At 32.0% G+C, this 18,679-nt stretch overlaps 1 protein-coding gene across 1 annotated transcript in view; it reads right to left on the bottom strand.

Moving 5' to 3' along the window:
* The window catches only part of LOC145312556 (MAM and LDL-receptor class A domain-containing protein 2-like), a 61,572-nt gene that overhangs the window by 19,198 nt on the left and 23,695 nt on the right, over positions 1–18,679 (bottom strand). Inside the window, exons 34-64 of the mRNA XM_080151811.1 lie at positions 18,380–18,444; positions 17,864–17,990; positions 17,372–17,481; positions 16,946–17,086; positions 16,554–16,704; positions 15,209–15,364; positions 14,762–14,810; positions 14,246–14,312; positions 13,692–13,838; positions 13,110–13,225; positions 12,274–12,384; positions 11,888–11,979; positions 11,117–11,199; positions 10,490–10,630; positions 9,731–9,863; positions 9,210–9,306; positions 8,634–8,796; positions 8,057–8,197; positions 7,693–7,768; positions 6,782–6,867; positions 6,222–6,342; positions 5,258–5,373; positions 4,560–4,700; positions 4,171–4,306; positions 3,654–3,709; positions 3,254–3,362; positions 2,312–2,433; positions 1,803–1,958; positions 1,156–1,330; positions 579–719; positions 36–163 (exon numbers count right to left, since the gene is read on the bottom strand). Of these exons, the coding sequence (XP_080007937.1) occupies positions 36–163; positions 579–719; positions 1,156–1,330; positions 1,803–1,958; positions 2,312–2,433; positions 3,254–3,362; positions 3,654–3,709; positions 4,171–4,306; positions 4,560–4,700; positions 5,258–5,373; positions 6,222–6,342; positions 6,782–6,867; positions 7,693–7,768; positions 8,057–8,197; positions 8,634–8,796; positions 9,210–9,306; positions 9,731–9,863; positions 10,490–10,630; positions 11,117–11,199; positions 11,888–11,979; positions 12,274–12,384; positions 13,110–13,225; positions 13,692–13,838; positions 14,246–14,312; positions 14,762–14,810; positions 15,209–15,364; positions 16,554–16,704; positions 16,946–17,086; positions 17,372–17,481; positions 17,864–17,990; positions 18,380–18,444 (3,653 nt within the window). The remainder of the gene's footprint in view (positions 1–35; positions 164–578; positions 720–1,155; positions 1,331–1,802; positions 1,959–2,311; positions 2,434–3,253; positions 3,363–3,653; positions 3,710–4,170; positions 4,307–4,559; positions 4,701–5,257; positions 5,374–6,221; positions 6,343–6,781; positions 6,868–7,692; positions 7,769–8,056; positions 8,198–8,633; positions 8,797–9,209; positions 9,307–9,730; positions 9,864–10,489; positions 10,631–11,116; positions 11,200–11,887; positions 11,980–12,273; positions 12,385–13,109; positions 13,226–13,691; positions 13,839–14,245; positions 14,313–14,761; positions 14,811–15,208; positions 15,365–16,553; positions 16,705–16,945; positions 17,087–17,371; positions 17,482–17,863; positions 17,991–18,379; positions 18,445–18,679) is intronic.

Here is an 18,679-nt window from a genome sequence, read left to right as displayed (position 1 = left end):
TATAGATAGATAGACAGGCGGCAAGTAATACATACCTTTATTGAATACCAAAAATGCAGACACTGTATCTCATGTTCTTTACCATTCAGCATAGGAATAGCTATTTCTGTAACAATGCCAGGTTTGTCGCTTAGTTCAGCATTTACATATGCAAATCCAGCCTTCAAGATTTGTGAATGAGTTACTTTCATTTTTAAAAGAATTTTTTTTATAGAAAAGGTTTCTCTTTGAAGTTCAATGTATATAAATCATGTCCTTCTCTACTTTACAAGAAAAGTTTGCAAATATAGATTAACAGTCTTTAATCTTTAAGATCAAAATGTTATCATCCAAATGATGGATACAGGATGCTAAGTATTAAAAGTTTTGCATTCATAGTGCCTAATAAAAATGATGTTTTACAATAAATACAAGTGACCAGTACAAGTGAAAGGCCAGTATACATTATACTGACCTAAGGTAAAATGTTTACTAGCCTATCATTGGTCATTTGTATTAAATTACGTCATTTTTCATTTGGCACTATAAGATGCTTCTATTTTTGGTATCTGGAAAAAAAAATTACACATCACATTCCTGGGGGTCTTGATTATGATCAAGGGTAGGACCATCATTCATATTATCAAAATTAGTTCCTCTCTCAATAGCAAACTTGAACGTGTTATCCATACCAGTCACCTCCAGGTTACAGAAGTCTTTGTCAAATAGGCAACTTATACCTAAAATGTTGTGTAAATGTATAAATAAATGAAGTGGGGAGTTTAAGTCAAAATTATTCTTAATAAATAATATTAATGTATCTAAAATCACTACAACTTGAAGAGCAAGTATTACAACATCCATAAGCAGAGAAGCACAAAAAAATGAAGGACTAAGTGAATTAAAGAGCAGACGTTCAATGTAAATGAATCAAGAATATACTTATGTAAAAAAACATTTCACATATTTTTAAATGTTTAGACTTTTAAAACATAACTTATAGACCAAAGAGTTAGGGGATTGACTGACGAACACACAGGGTGAAGAGAAAGTATAAAAGAAACAAATACTTTTCCTTCACCCTGTGTGTCCGTCAGTCAATCCCCTAACTCTTTGGTCTATAAGTTATGTTTTAAAAGTGTGATATCATTTAAATAAATGATATTTTCCACCTACCTTGTTCAGGTGAGGGTGTAGTTGAAGATCCTGGTTGGGGAGTAGTTGATGGCTCCCCAGAGGGATCTGCCCAGGCAGGTTGCACATAACAGTCAGGCTCCCCGTCAAAGAACATGAAATCATCCACTGCAATGTAGCCCTCATTGTGACTCCCAGACAATACTGTAAACAATAACTAAACAAGGTATAAATTATGGACTAAAAGCAATTGATTATATATTTTGCAATTATTAAATTATCAAATGCGTTAATAAAGTCAAACTAACAATAAATGAAGAATTCTTATATAAAAGTAACAGGATCTATATCTATCTGTCTGTGTTTGTTTACCAAAGGATCTAGCTAAAGATTCTCCTTTCAGTGTAGCTTCTCATAGATCCTGGTAAGGTTTCTAACTATTTTAAGGGAGGGCACTATCACCCTCCTACGAGAAATTGCCACTAAAAAATAATGACCACTCCAAAAATTTTCCTTTACTTTTTCTTATTAAGACAAGATTGAAAAGTTGGGGGTAAACTGCCCCCCCCCCCCCCCGATCCTTAAACTATTTTTGGTTTTACCTTGCATTAAAATAAATTTTAAATTATTGAATTAACTTAAAATCTTTGTAATAGATTTGAAAATAGAAATAAACCACATACAAATACCTGATAATTTTCTACTGGAGGAATTGGCACAATACCCACAGTCCACTGTTCCTGTTCTTCTGTCTGTCTGCCAGCCTGGTAGTACCAAACTGGATGACGGATGCCTTCAAAGTTGGAAAGGAACACACCAGCCTCATATATGGTGGAGTCTTTGGACTAAAATAATTGGTAATAGCTTAACAAAATTAGATATTAAGAAACTAAGTGCTTTAATTATATAAATTTTCTGATAGTTATATTTTGTGTTTGTCATAGAAAAGACTTTACTACAACCCATATTTTAGCTCATTGTTAGTTATTCTGCTGGTAGATTCATTGGTTGCAAGGACGTCCATGGGGGGGTGTAGGCATTTTTTTTAATTGGGGAGAAAATAACCCCTACCCTCCCAAAATACTTAGAATTTACCCCGGAATAAAGAGCTTGAACGTTCTTGATTGATTAGACTACTAATAAAATTAAATATTAGTTTCAAAACTTTGCTATTATTAATGTACTTGATCGTGCTTACCATGATATTGAACCAGAAGTGCATACAAGTATATTCAACATTTGTATTTGTAAAGAATTTGCTGATCAGGGAGGTTTCGTGGTTTTCTGGAGAGTTAAATGCTGATGCAAGTGCAAAATGTTCTGAAAAAGTATCTTTTTAAACTCAGGCTATTTTAATTGTAAGCATGACATCATCTGAAGATTGATTCTATTTTTTAAAGCGAAGCTTTTCTATAATTAGGGTCGGTCCGTTCGTCCGTCCGTAACGGATAGCTTTTTTCGTTAATTTAGACATGTTAGAATTGTCCTATCGATTTCAAATTTTGCATGGTGATTTCTTTAGTAGTTAGGTACGATTTAGAAAGCGTAGCAACTCTATAATCATTACCAAAATGTCCGTACGTCCATTTTAAACATGTTGATTTTTTACTTTTTTAAATATCATTTTTCGTTAATTTAGGCATGTTAGGATTATCCGATTTATCTGATTTTTAGTATACTGATTCCTGGGACAACAAAGTACAATATTATAAGCGAAGCAACTCTATAATCCTAAAAATGTAAGTATGTCTATAAACATTATCCTGTATCAAGCAGTTTTTCAACAAATTTACTTCCAATTTTGCTTTCACTCTTATACATTCGCATTCTGATTATTCAGTTCAGACATTATACAAGTCTTAATGTCCGTTTGTCCTACCGTTTCAGAGCTTCGCTTTTATGGATGTTGTCATCCTTGTTTGGTAAATGCTTTAAATGTCTTTTAATAGAACAAAAAATTATACAAAATCATATGAATTAGAGAATTATGAAAATTGACACTATTCCAAGACTTCTGTGTATTAAATATTAACAAAAAATAGAAGCTTTTATGAATAAAAAAAGTCATTTTAGGTTTTTAATTAATTAGGAAAAAATTAGTTTTTAAAAAGTAATTAATCATTGAAGTGAATAAGATTACCATCATTAGCATCTTGATGCATGTCATGTGGTCCTTCTGCCGTCTCAGTTCCTGTGATACTAAATCTAAACTTGTCATCTATGGATTCTACACTCCAGTCACATGTGTCCTAAATAATTCATAATTTGAATAATCAAAATAAACTGATCTATTGAATGCTCATTAAAAAAAATCTCCATGGTTTGGCTCAAATTTGTCAGTTACAATACGTACAGGCAAAGGTTCAAGTCAATATGGGCTTTTAAGCTGAGCTTAGTGTCTTTAAACAAATTTTTAAACCTTCTACATGGCGACATTGGGAAAAAATAAAGAAACTATTTAATCAATTAATCAACATCCAAGTTAACATTTTGGAAATACCCTTCAAGAAAAAAGATTCACAAAAAAGTGAAAATATTACCTGTGCAAAGTTACAATCTGAAAGTCCTTTTGATGGTGTTGGGGTTGTGTGAACATCTGTCAACAAAACAAATTCATATTTGGTTTAAAGTCATTTACTTGGGGCGAAAACACCAACCGGAAATATAACCCACAGCTAAAAAGAAATGGCAACACAAATATTTTATGCTTAATTTCGTAAAACAAATCTTAAATGCGGTCTTTGCATTATTACAAACCCCTACTATAAATAATTGTAATCTTTTCTAAAATTTTATTGCATTAGTTAATATACTTATGAACTTACAAATTAGTTGGCTCAAACTGTTGGGTAGGTATTTTTATAGAATTGTGATTGGCTGGTTCCAAGCTAGTAGAGTTAATACTTTTCAACCAACAATTTTATTCTAATTGTTTATAATTGCTGGAGATAAACATCAATTTATTGTCTATTGTCTTATCCCTTAAGATCACTAGAGGTTTATTTAATAAATACATATATGTATGTATATTGTAAATACATATATGTGACAAATTACCTGGAGTAGTATGTCCTGGTTCAGCTTCTGGGGGGTAAAGAGTACAAATGTCTGACTGAATTTTAGGATTAAATAAGAGATCATCAAGAGCTACATAACCATTCTTCTTATCTCCTTTAACTGCTTCAATAACAATCTAAAAATCAACAAAATTAATTATTTTTAGCAAGGTCAATTAATAATGCATCCTCGATGTTTATTTTCTCATCTAGGGAAATTGGGTTAATTATGTTATTAGCTATATAATCGTTTATTTTTGGGGGGGATTTCTCTTGGAAGGGCGGTGGTACCCTGTAAAAGAGCACCATATCGTTTCAGCGATTAGCGTGATCCTTCGATATAAACGGACAGACAAACATTATGTTACTTTATTATAGGGATATACCAACCTTAGGGGCACTAATGAATATTTGAGCCATGTCCCACTTGTCATTGCTAGCATGGCTGTAATCTGAAAGTTGCCAGAGTAATTCCTCATCCCCATCATGGCTCAAAGTTTTGATACTCATAGATTTGAAGCCTCCATCATGCTAAATATACAAATTTTTTTCAGTATCAGCAATTAGTCGTAATGATTCCCATGATTCTAATACAACTGCACACCAAATTTTTGAACAATCCACAACCAACCCTTATTAGTAGAGTATTAGTAACGAAGCTACTCTCTAATTAACTTTGACTGTCCGCCTGTATGTCAGTAAAGCTATGGAAAAAATGTAATTTTCTCGGTTGTTACTTTGGATTGATTGTTGCTTTTAGTCACTTTTCCAAGTTCTGCAGTTCATGCATTTTTATGGATGTTTTATGATTTTCTATCATTCTCAAATCATGCCATTTTCTAGTCTTTTCTTCCTCTTTTAAAAGACATTTGAACATTTACCCCGTGATTCACTTGGACAGCTTATCAATCGATGTTTTTTTTTTTAAATCGCTACTTTTGGATGTTGTCAGCCTTTTTAGTAGAATATATTATAGTTAAAAAGCTCTTTTTGTCCTAGCATACCAACAAATCTTTTAATTGCAAAACCTTTGTCTGGAAATTATAACTGTGCTTCCCAAAAATAACAGATTTAAATCTTAAACTTACAAATATGTTAAAATAGAAGAGCATACAGGTAGAAACTGCAGAACCAAGGAATTGAGTCTCCAGGAGAATGGTTTGTCCAGGTTCACCTGTCGTCCCGTCAGCATACATGAAGTAACCTAAATAAAAAAGATAAAAATATTAATTGTTCACAATTGGGATTTAGGCATTAATTTTGAATGAATATTAACATCTATATTACTACGAAATCGAAGAAAACTTTTGGCGATTTTGACAATTGGTTTGGAATAGACATTATTTATTAAGCAAAATGTATGTGCACAAAAGATAATATATTATTTCCATTTTTTGTTAAATTTTTCTAATCTGATATTACCCTTGGAATAGGATTATCTTTGGGTATTTAAGCACTTACAATTGCCTGAAATTGACAATATAAACCAGGAAATACAGAGAAATAACCGTCAATATATTAATATTAATATATGTTACTTCTTCCTTTCAAGTTTTAACACTAGATATTAAACTGCTGTATATTGTCCTTTTTCTATTTCCTCCACATTAAATTATACATTTTTAAAGTAGCTAAGCTACTCTATAATTCACTTTGTCTGTCCGTTCATCCGTAACGCTAAGGGGGAAACGTAATTTTCTCGGCTCCTAATCAAGATAGATGGCTGAAATTTTGAAAAATACGTTCAAAGTAACGCTAAGAGAGAAACGTTATGTTTTCGGCTCCTAATCAAGATAGACGGCTGAAATTTTGAAAAATAAGTTCAAATTCTACAAATTTTTGCATAGTTTCATTAAGATTTTTCTATTAATTGCGGTGCCAAATCGATTCCTAGATTTTTAAGTTTTCCTGATTAAAAGGTTTTGTGATTATCAAGTTTAATGTTTTCTAATGTGAGACTGCTGATATCCATTCGTAATTATTAGGCTTCGCTACTTATAGGTGTTGTCAGCCTTGTTTTCTCCTTATAATCTAGTAAAACTAATGCATTACCGTCATCTTTACCGCCAGGAACAGGTTTGTTCTCTTCTTCCAGCTGTTTCACATTGACCCGAGACCAAGATGGTTCTGTTGGTGATATCCAACCACATAGGTCATTTTCAAATGTGCAATCCTAGATTAAATTTACTTATAACTTTTGGATAAAATCTGTAGGTTAATGGTTCAAATCTAGACATAAAATATACTTCATAAAACTCAAGATGTTATTTTTTATTTATGATATCTGGATGTTACCATTAGAGGAACTATCATCATTTGCACTGCCTCAATTTTGGGGTATGATTTTTTATACCTATGCTACTGATGGGTGCACTATCTATATTGTTTGTGATATTCCCTACAGGTTTTTATCATATAAATCCAGTTATCATTTAAACCTGGGAGTTACTTATTGGAGTAGTATCTTGGATCGTTGGTGATATTTCCTACGGGTTAAGAATATCAATCCAGCTTGATTCCAGCTACTATTTATACCTTGAGTTTCCTACGTGGAGTATTATGAAGTAAGAATGCCTCCAGATTTGACATAAGATTCCAGCTATTATTCTTACCTGGAAGTCACTGCTTGGAGTAGTATCTGGATTATTTGTTGTACTTCCTCCAGGTTTAGCATACTCTGGTATTAGTGTACACTCTTCTAAATAGAATTACGTAAATTTTAATATTTTAACAAAGAAAATAAGGAAAATCTAATATATAATGAAGACATTGGAAATAGATATTTTTTTCTAAAAAACAGTCATACATCAAACTTATATTTTTAAATATAGCGCCGGGATTCAACTGCTTGTCTTTTTATAGACATATTTCAAGAATGGTTGGCTAATAACAAAAATACAAAAGAAATGGTGAAGAAAGGTTTAAGTGGAAAAATCAGTTAGTAACTGAATATAAATGTATCAAATAACTAATGATATCATTAGGGAATTGGTCTAATTTGATAATAGTTTTTTTGCAATAGGGTATAGCCGGCCGTCTGTCCATACAAGAATTTAGAAACTAGATTGCTTAAATAAAAGCTATTTAGGAAATGTTTCATATTATTGTTTATTAAGACTTGTTATGCAAGTACAGAATGACCCTAAAAAAGAATTTTAAAAGTTGGCAGCTTTTATTTCTTAACGTATCATTAAAACTTAAGGTTTCAAAAAAGTGACCTAGCAAAAGTAACTTTACTTTACAAAATTTTAACCCCCCCTCCTCGCCAAACAACATAATTGTCCTTGTTTTCCTAAAACTAATTTATACCAATTGAATGTAAATGATTAGGTTAAAAAATATTTAATCCTCTAATTATCTATTACTGAAAGTTAATTAATAGAATTTTTTGTACTGCAAAAACTGGTATCCAAAGTCTTATTTGGGTTTTGGTATCCAAATTTATTATTCATTACATCATCCCCAAAGAATAAGACACCTAATTTTATTGAAATAAAAATCATTACTGCGAACATTAATATACCTGAATTGCGAAGCTTGATATTATCAATTCCAGCATAACCATTATTTTCAACTCCCCCATAAACAAGGATTGCAATCTGAAAAATAAATAAATGACTGACATAAAGCCTAGTGTAGGCTGGTTTAGCAACACAATCAGTTGATTGTACAACCTTTGTTTGGTAATTGGTTGTACCTATGTATATATATGGGCATTCCCTCTTCTCTTACTTTTGATGTAATGTGTCAGACAATTCAGTAGTACATACCAATATCAACGTGTGGTCAAGAAACAAAACAATCATCTCTCCATGCCATGCCACCGGTTTTTTTAATTAAAAACATTAACTGACATTTTGCTAAAATGTACTAAAAAATTGGTCTACCTCTGTAGAATCTCCGACAAAAACCTGTGCCAGCTCCCAGAGTCCATCAGTATCTGGAGCACTCATATCCAGGCTCCACACTATGTCTGTACTTTCTGGACGCAGAGACTGTACAACCAGTCCAGTAATACCACGATTTTTCTATCAAAAATATACATTACATTACGTTAATTTATAACAATCATAGACTAGAATAAAAATAAAAAGAATCCTTATAATAAAGTAACAGGATGTCTCTCTGTATGTTTGTACCAATTGATCTCAGTAACTGCTGAACCGATACAGTTCTTCTTTACAGGGTAGCTTCTTATAGGTCATGCAAAGGCTTATAACTATTTTGTGGGGGAGGGTGGGGGGGGGGGGTTACTACCACCCTCCCAAGAGAAATAAACCCCCCAAAAAATGACAACCCCCAAAATTTTTTCTAGCTTTTTTCTTTTTAAAACTAAAATTGGAAGTGGATGGATCGACTTTCACCCCTTCCTCAAGAGCCCATAGAGCGTAGCTGCTGGTCCTTATGTACTTAGATAGATATTTATTACAGAATAGCTACTCTATTAAAAAAATCTTAGTTTACCTCTAAAGCATAATCAAAAGTCATACACTTGAACTCCTGAGTGGCCTCGGCCATGGCAATGATGCCAGCCTTAGACTCTGGATTTCCATGCACGTACATGAAGGAACCGTCTGCTTCTACAGGGTGTGGGACTTGCTGATTCTCTAGCTCATCTATGCTGGTCCTAGAGTATACCTTTGTTAGAATTACTATGAGTCTATTGCCCAAGTCTCTCAAATTTTAATGCATATTTTCACTTAAATATATATCATTAGCAATCAGGGGCCTTTTGAACTTCTAGGATTCTTTATAATCAATTTACCTTTAAAGAGCATTTGCTTAAACCTAAAGCTATATTTAACCCTTCTTTCAATAATAGAGAAAAAATGATCCTAGGCTTTATGAATGTTGTGCTTTGAAGCAATGACTATAGAATATATATACGTGGATATTATGACAGGGGAAAATAGTGGTCAATTTAGGCTGCTATTTCCCCTGTCACCTATTGGTCCTATCTCTACACCGCAGCGCTATTTTAACCCTTAATTGAACTAAACTAACCTAAAAAATGCCTGAAATATAGAAAAAAATCTTTACCTGGCCCATTTCCATCCATCCTCGACATTATTCCAATCACACTGGCTGTCAGAAAAGTCACAATCAAAGCCACCAGTTTGGGCGTGGGATGTAGTTTCTAAATAGTTCAAATAATTAAAGGAATAAATCTATATATAAATGTTGGGGGCGTTTTTCGTCTGCTAGCTGCTCTTTTATGTCGACTAGGCTGTGTTATTATTCCCGACGCTATTGGTTGATTTTCATGGACCCAATTGATAGTAGGCACAGAATCCTCGGGAAGGAAACGTACAACTATTCAACCCTCCCCCCCCCCCTCTTTAATTCTACTCTTATATTGAACTTTAAAGGTATCAGTAATGTTAGATTCCATTTCCACCTATCTTGTTATGATATTACCAAGGTGGATATGATTTTTTTAATGTACCATTTCACTTTCAATAGAGACGAAACTTAAATGGTACATTCATGTTTATATATTAGTATTAGTTTGTCTATACAATGAAAATAATATGATTTTGTAAACTCAAAAATTGTTGCACCTGGTTTATTAGATGTAGTCATCGGACTAGCAAAGTCAGGTACAGTTTTGCATTCTTCATTGTTATCAAAATGAACCTCATCGACAGCCACATAACCCTCAGATACTGTGCCAGCTACTACTTCAAATACAACCTAAACATTTCAAATCTAAATTTTTTTCCTTTAAAATTATTACCTATTTTTAGCTTGTTAATTTAGGCATTTTAGAAGTATATCAATTTAAATATTTTATTATGATTTCTTCTCAGCAGGTCACAATTAGAAAAGCATAGCAACTCTACAATCGTTACCAGAAAATCCGTACCTAGGTTTAAATTATGCTAATTTCTAACTTGTTTGACAACAATTTTGTTGTGTCATTATCCTTATCATCTGATTTTTGATGTAATGATTCCTTGGCCGGGAAACAAAACATAATATTATAAGTGAAGGATCTCCATAATTAAATAAGTAAAATGTAAGTATGTCTATGCAGCAAAGTTTATTGTGATTGAGCAACAAATTTATATTCTTTTTTGCTAGGACTTAATTAATATTTTGTTTATTTATTTCTGACACTTTACAAGTGTCAATGTTCGTTTTTCCTATCGTCCAAGTTTAGAGCTTTGCTTCTATGGATGTTGTGTACATCCTTATTTTAGGAAAAATCATGGGATAAATAAGAGAAAAATCTAGTCAATATGGCTACAATATAAAATTAAGTCTTATAACTGGGATGGATAAAACAATTACTGATAATAGTATTTGTATATTATTACCTCATTTCCTCTAATTCTAGCCTGACCCAGGTCCCAGTATTCATTGGAATCATGTGAGTAACCCTCCAGGGCCCACACTATTTCAAATTCACCAAAGTCAGTCAGACTTAGAACTCGGAAGGATGATATTCCTCCTTGGTGCTGAAAAATAAGAATCAATTTTAGAAATGCTATATTTATTTGTAAAATTGATACACTGGCATTGGCAATTGGCAACATTTTTAAAATAAATTTTGTCATTGTCGACATCATATTTAAAGTAATAAAAGTGACATGTACATAAATTTCTATGAAAGTCATGAATCTTATATTTGGGGATGAAAAATTGGAAGGCCACCTTCCAAATATGTAAAGGGTATTTTTACACCCCACGCCTGTAGCCTATTTCTGTCTTAGGCATTATAACATTATAATAATGCAGAAAGAATGCGCAAGCATATTCTAGGCAGTTAAAAGATGTGTTTACCATACGAAACTTTAAAAATTTAAATCAAAGAAATTTTACTTAGAAATTCTAAGGAAGGTTATAAAATATAATACATTTTTTAAATGTTCTACAGATTTTCTTTTTATTGCAAGAGCCTAACACTTTTCTAGTTATGAAATTAACATAGTCTGGCTACTTACAAAAATGCTGTAATCAAAAGTGAAGCAATGATCTAATCTTGTTTCCATGGGTGACCGGAATGCAGCCTCAGCATTGCTATCTCCTTAACAAAAATTTCATGTGACATCTAATATTTCTTTACATATATTGTTAATTAAAATTGATTTTGAATAAATTTTTTTTATTATAAAAACAATAATTTTTATATTTTTAAGAAGCTTTTGTTTCTTTTTAATTTCATTTTAAAAACTTACTATATTTTTGCACATGATAAAATGAGGCAATGTCATTATGCTTGAACCCAGTATTAGTGTCGGACTGATTATGACGTAACAAAAAAAAATTAGCCAATGAGAGGCCACTATGAATTTTACCATTGGTCAATAATGTCCTCTCATTGGCTAATTTTTTTGTTACGTCATAATCAGTCCGACACTATTACTGGGTTCTTATGCTTTTGTGAAAGTTTTCGTCCTTGTTTTTAAAAATTTCCTTTATGTAAGAGAGAGATTCAATGTATTTTGGAAATAACAGATTTTATAAAGTTAATTGGGGATTTGAATGGATAAACCTTTTACAATTTATTTAATTTTCTACATCAAAATTGTTTATATTACTTACATATTTTTTATTAAATCTCTTATCTGATTCTGACATTCTATTTGACCGTTAATTATGTTCTTTTTTTTTTATATTTTTAAAAAGTTTCTTGATATCAATTTTATTTTGTCCAACAGAACGTTTCTTAGTTTATTAGTTGGTCTGCTAATAAAATATAATGAAGACCGTACCTTCAGCATCACTACCGCCCAGGTAGAGAAAATGACCGTCAGCACTGGCTGGTCCTTGTTTACCCTCTGTGTGTAACTCTTCCAAATTTACTCTAGAATGGAGAAGTTTATATCTTTATAAACTAACAAAGAAGTGTTATGTCGACTATATGGCGTCGTTTATGTCTGAATAAATATCGACACGTCATTTTAAAATTATAGCATCAGAGCATGGCAGCTGTGCCTTAAAATTCCTGTTTTGTTGATCCAAAGTGACAAATATCCGTGCCAACAAGAAAAAAATTTATCATTTAATATCCTTCAGTTTTCATTGAATGTTAAATTAGCTTTATAGCTTGAAAAAAACATTTATTTCAAAACATATTTGTCAAAATAAATAATATTACCTTGTCCATTTCCAGGTCAGTTCATCAATCCTCCAATCACACATGCCCTCGTCAAAATTACAGTTGGGTTGGATGCCAGATGGTTGGGTTGTACTTCCACTGTCAGGTGTACTACAGGACAGCCAGGTCAACAATTTATTATTTATTGGATCGTGGACAGAAAACGAAGTAGCGGGTTTCGTCGTATTTTCACAGCAGGTCATCATAGGTTTGGTTATGTAAATGTTAATGATTGCCCCTTAGGGTCAGGAAATAGGCCCCGCAGGGATAGAGCCTTCCCCAGTGGCAAGAAATAAGAGAAAAGCTACTGTAAAAATACGATGAAACCCTCTACTTCGTTTTCTTTCCATTATACTATTCATTTAATATTTCCTTTATTCTTATTAATTATTTTACCCATTCACCGATTCCAATTTGTTTTTAGTAAAATTTTACAATAATTTTGTCTGATTAACTTACTTTTATTTTTTAAGGTTTTCTGTTTTAATCTAATCTGTCATTTAATGTTCTTTATTATATTTCATTATGCTTATCAAAGGATTTGTAAATTTTTATCTGAAACTCCTAGACTTGCCTATATGTCAAAATCCCATACAATTTCCTTGTCTGGCCTCATAGTTATGTTTCAAATTATCTTTACCCTAACTCCTAGTCTAGTCTGTAATACAAAATCCAATAAATGTATAGTTTTATAGGATTTGTTCCAATATCATATCCTTTCCTTATTTTTTTTTTTTTTTTTCATTCCTTCAACTTCATACCAACCTCCTACCACTTTATATTTTAAAAACAAATACTGTCTAAATCAAATATGTAAAAATTATTTGACGCAATGCCTAGTAGCCGCATCCACGGGTAGGGTATGACAGCTTTCATAGTGAGTCAGAACAAGGAAATCATCAAGAGCAACATAGCCCCTCGAAACTGTACCTCGCACTGCTTCAAATAGGATCTGAAACGAAAACAAGTCTAAACAAAGAAAAGATATTTTCGAATAGATGAGAACCGGTTCCTATCCACCAGATTCGAATGAATACGAGAATAGTTATTTCTCGTATCGTATTATAAACGGCTTTCCGCGGATATAGAATGTACAATTATAAGATTAAAACAAGTTTTTTAGCCCCGTGGTGCCGAAGGCACCGGCTAAAAAAACTAGTTTTAATCTTGTGATTGTACATTTCTATATTCGTAGAAAACTGGATATAATACGATGCTAGACATAGTTTTTTCGTATGGATGAGAACTGGTTCCTATCCACCGGATTCGAATGAATACGAGAAAAGATATTAAAAATAACAGAAAGCATTTTTCACTTTCAATATAACTATATCACTAAGTATTTAAAGATTAGAAATATAAATATGTACTTAATTGCTAAAACTGAAATTGGGACATATTTGTGCAATGTAAGGTACCTTATAATCTGAATCGTCTCTTGACACTTCAATTCTTCCTTTCTCCCAGAAATCAACTCTGGTAGAGTACTGCCAATGGGTAATTCTTTCCTTGTTAGAGTCAGTTGGTAAACTTGCAACTTGTAGATCCTCTATGCCTTCTCTATGCTAAACATTAAATTCTAGTCTTAAAAGAAAACTATACAAGAAATCCTGTATATCTAAAATGCATGCTTTTTTTAGCTTTACTCTTTTATCCATTTTTTTTAAATTTTTAACAAGTTTTTATAAAAAAAAATTAAAAGAGCTATTTTTATTATCATTATGTTTTAATCATATTATGGAGAAAAATGCTCTGTGAGCAAGAATTTTATCCAAAAAGGAAAGACACAAAATAATTTTGTAAAAAGTACTCAATGAATAAGGGGAAAAAAGGTTAAATTCAGCCAAGAATGTTATTTGGGGGTCTATTCTTAATTTTAACTCTGCAGTATGATCCTGAATGTGTCAGAGATTTTTTTACTCCTTTCAAAAATGGGTTAAAACCATGTGAAGTGAAGATAGAAATAACTTACAGGTATTTGATACCAGAACTCCACACAAAGTTTAGTCCCAACCACTTGGTCACGACTCACAATTCCTTTAAGGTCGACAAGACTTATTTTTAACATTTGTACACCTTTCTTGTCTGAATTTTTACTTATTTTACAATAGCTATACGTGAAAAAGTTTTCTTGGTAGTAATCCAAAAACCAAATAAATTCTTAGGCTTGCTTAGAATCTAGTTTCTAAAGCAAGTCTTACATCATAATCCTGTTGTTCATTTAAGCTTAGGTTAGTCTAGCCTAGTTAATTGTTAAGGATTTGGCCAAGAGCCCTTTTTAAAAAAAATAAATAAGGTGTTAACGGCGCACACCTTCCCACTCATAAGATACTTTATTTAGTGGGTAAATTGTTGAATTAAACACCTTCACCAACACCCCACCCCCCCTTTCAGTGTAAATCGTGTGCACGCTCTTGAACGCAGATTTGAAGTAATTAACATTAAAAAGTACAATATAAATGTTTGAAATTATTCTTGGCGGTTTCCTGTGACAGTGTTAAACTCACCCAGGGTCGCATCTGCATACAGGAAATACGCTAAAAAAATAATTGATGTATTTTTTGCCTAAGATATTAAAAAGATAATTTAAAGTTTCCAGACCTCAAAAAGATGATAATTAATTAGTAGAAGAAAATTGCGTTAAAATTATACATAATTAATTATTTAATTTGTGTATGCAAAAATTAAAATTAGTAATGTAAAGGGAATATGAGCTTTAGAGAAACACATTTCAAAGAATCTCTATTTTGGTTTTAGGTAATTTGTATTAAATCTAACCTATTTTTTGTTTTAAAATTAAACTAGGAAAAGGAGCCGCATTTTTGAACAATTTTTAGATTTAAAGTGGACAGTAGGTTAAGAAATTTTTTACAATTAGGAAAAACATGCTTTTAAAATGTGTGGTTACAAATCCTTGGTTGATTGATTCACAAACCTTGTTTATTGACATCATGATCAGACTCAGGACCATTACCATTCTGAATATCAGCTGGAGTCATCCTGATGAACTCAAACAGGTAGGTGTTGTTCAGGTCATGGTCAATGAACCAGTTGCACTCGTCAACCTCGAAGGTACATGACAGATCAGCTTCTACAAATAATAGTGAATTTTTTCTTTAGCTTAGGATTTAGGGAAAATTGCTAGCGGCTACGCCTCTAGAGAGAGGCCTCTATTGGCACTTTAAATTTTTTTTTTTTTTTTGGTTCAAGTCTCTCTGATACCTAACTATTTTGCGATTAAGTTTCTACTATACCGCTTTATGTTGCGTTCAATAAGTCTCTAGGCAAAAAAAATTTATTCGCTTTTTTGGTGATTTCTCTTGGGAGGGTGGTGGTACCCTCCCCCCAATTAGTTATAAACCTTCACAGGACCTATGGAAAGCTACCCTATTAAGGAGAATTCGATCGGTTCAGCAGTTAGCGAGATCATTCGGTACAAACAGACAGACAGTCAGACACACATCCTGTTACTTTATTATAAGGATTTACATATAAGTTTAGTACTAGGAATTATTCTACTATGTGACACAAAATTGTGCTGAGTTTCTGAACTTATTTCTATTTTCCCTGGCAATTGATTGTGAATGATTAGGTTTAATAAAAGAAAGAAGATGTTTAATAACAATAGAAAGCTTTTATGTTTTATTTCATTAAAAATAAGATAAAGTTAATTCTAAGAAATTTTATAAACAAATCTCTAATTTTTCTCTTTTGTATCAAAATATGATGAAAAACGCAATATAAACTTAATCAACTTTTTAATTACTTTTTTCTTTATTTTCCTAGGATTCTTTAAAACAGTTATGTTACAACAAATTATTTGAAAGGAGTTACATCTATTTTGAAGGCTTTATTAAATTTGTTTGAATAAGCAGTACGAATTATCTGACTCCCCTTCAACGGAGGGTGGGGACATTGTTTTTATTGCCATAGTCCCCAAAGATTTCAAATAACGTTTTCTTATTTGTTGTCTTAATAACTTTAGGAACTTCAATTGTTTTTATTGGTTGTTTCAATAAGTTGATTGTCTAAACGTTTCAATCACTTATTGTAATGTACATCACTGAGGATGAACAGCAATTTATCAGCCATTGTCTTATCCCTGTAGATCCCTCCTCTCCTCCCTTATCTTACCCCTAACTTTTACCTTCTTTTAAAGCATTACTTAGTTTTGACTTCTTAGGTACAATTTTTCAAATTATGTAGAGGTATTTTTAGGGCATGTATTTTACATGATACCTTTTTGATCTAGAGCTGTTATATGTAACTTAGGTGTCTACCTGAAGGTTGAGTGGTGGTTTGTGGAGGAAGAGTAGAAACAGCAGCTTGGTCTGGTCGGGTCACACAATCAACATTTTCAACAACAGCAAACTCATCCAAAGCAACAAAACCTTTGTTAGCTTCAACTAGAACATTGGACTTGAATATAACCTGAAAAAAAAATTAATTTTAATTACACAATAAATTAAAGTTGCAGGATGTCAGGGTTTGTGACTGTGTTTAAAACAATTTTATTCCTACAGGGAGGGGCTAGGTATAACATAACAACAATCTAAAGCTCTGTAAAAAACATTTAAAAAGTTACAAATCTGATAAGGAAGGACTTATGAATAAACTGGACCTTATTAAAGAAAAAAATGTTGAGACTTAATGTCTAGAAAAGTGTTTTAACCTTTTTTGTGTTGACCTCTACTTGTCCAAAATACCATTCATCATCAGCAAATATTGAGCGGTCAGACAGGTCAAATATGAGGATACTGTTGCCATCATTGTCCTCAGTAAGGACCATTAGATTCTGATAATCTCCTTCTCTCTGGGAAAATATAAAAATCATGCATCTTGACATTTTTTTCAATTATATTATATTATATTGCCACTGTAAAAAAGGTAATCTGAACATAAAAGTAAGAGGATGTCTGCAGACAGAATGTGTTTCTGTCTCTGTGTAGAGAAGGATCTCGCTGAACACTAAACCAATATAGTTCTACTTTATATTTCAATGGAAGGTTTAGCAAAAAAGACTTTCCCCCTTTCTTTCAAGTGACCTTTGAGGTCTCTAGGGGCGTAGGCGCTAGTAAAAATATAATTTAAAACTTACAAAGATACTGAACCAGAATTGCATGCAGACAGTTTGCTGCTGATCTACATATGGGGACTCCAATACTGCAACTCCTTCTTTGTTTTTGTTGTAAGAAATCAGAAAATGTCCTAAAAATGAAGATCTTAGTTGATAAATCTTAATTTGTATTAACATATTATCATACAAGGTAAAAATTAAAAATATTTCTTTTTTAGTTTACTTATAAAATTGACAAAAAAAATATGTTTTCATATGAATAGTGCAAGATTGTATGGAATTATTATAAAATTAGTAAAAATCAAAACCTACCAGGGATCTTAAAGGATAAGACAAAGAACGATAAATTTTTGTGCTGTATATCAAGATTATTGGTTAAAAAGTCTTGTCCATCTATCTTGAAACCAACCAATCAAAATTCAATAAAAGTATCCAATGTATTTAAGCAAACGAATAAGTCAATGTGGATAAAAAACTTTGGGTACCACATTTCCTTCCCCACATGAAACTTACCATCCTCATTATTTTCAAAATCTCCAGTGGGACCCTTGCCATCTGTTTCCCTAGAGGTTAATCTCTGGAACCAGTCACCAGTTTGCCAGCCACAGGTTGTCTCTTCAAAGTCACAAGAAAATGGATCCTAATAAAAAATCACACAATAAGTATCATGTCATTAAATTATGACTTTTAAATTTATTGTTGAATGAAGTTTTAAATTAAACAGGAATTTAATCATCCATAAGTATGAAATACATTATTGAAATATCAAGAAAATCAGAACCAATGAACGGACAATTAGCTGCAAAATTTTAAAAATAAAAAACATCACAAAAAATAACATAGTAAAATGTCATTTTTCCTACAGAGATCACATTTCCAATATCAACTAAGTATTGCCGACAGTCTGATGGATAAAATAAGTTACATAAAGTTATATTGGAATCTTTAAAAAAAATATGCTGTCTATCTTTAACAACAAACGAGAAAATTTAGATTTTTCCCCTTGATACTAGAAATAAGATTTGTTACCGGAGCAGGATTTACAGTAGTAGATGGTCCATCTGTTGGGGCTTCTGTTGGTATCATTGCTGACTCTAAAAAGTAAAAACAAAATATATTTTATTATTAAGAAGCACTTTATTTATTTATGCTGTCATAGTTTGGATCTAGTTTAAAAGACTCACTAGCACTAGAAATCCTTTTTTTGGCTAATTTTAGCAGCTTAGTGTAGTGGATAGACTTGTTTTTTAAAAATGAAAAACTTCATTAACTCTAGCTTATAAAGTCAATTATTTTTAAAGCTCTATCTTTCACACAAATAAATGACTT

This window comes from Acartia tonsa, chromosome 2, assembly GCF_053477335.1.
Source record: "Acartia tonsa isolate MP-2025a chromosome 2, ASM5347733v1, whole genome shotgun sequence".
NCBI classification, from domain to species: Eukaryota; Metazoa; Arthropoda; class Copepoda; order Calanoida; family Acartiidae; genus Acartia; species Acartia tonsa.
The sequence above is the reverse complement of the archived record's forward strand: the minus strand, read 5'-3'. Positions and strand labels throughout refer to the sequence as shown.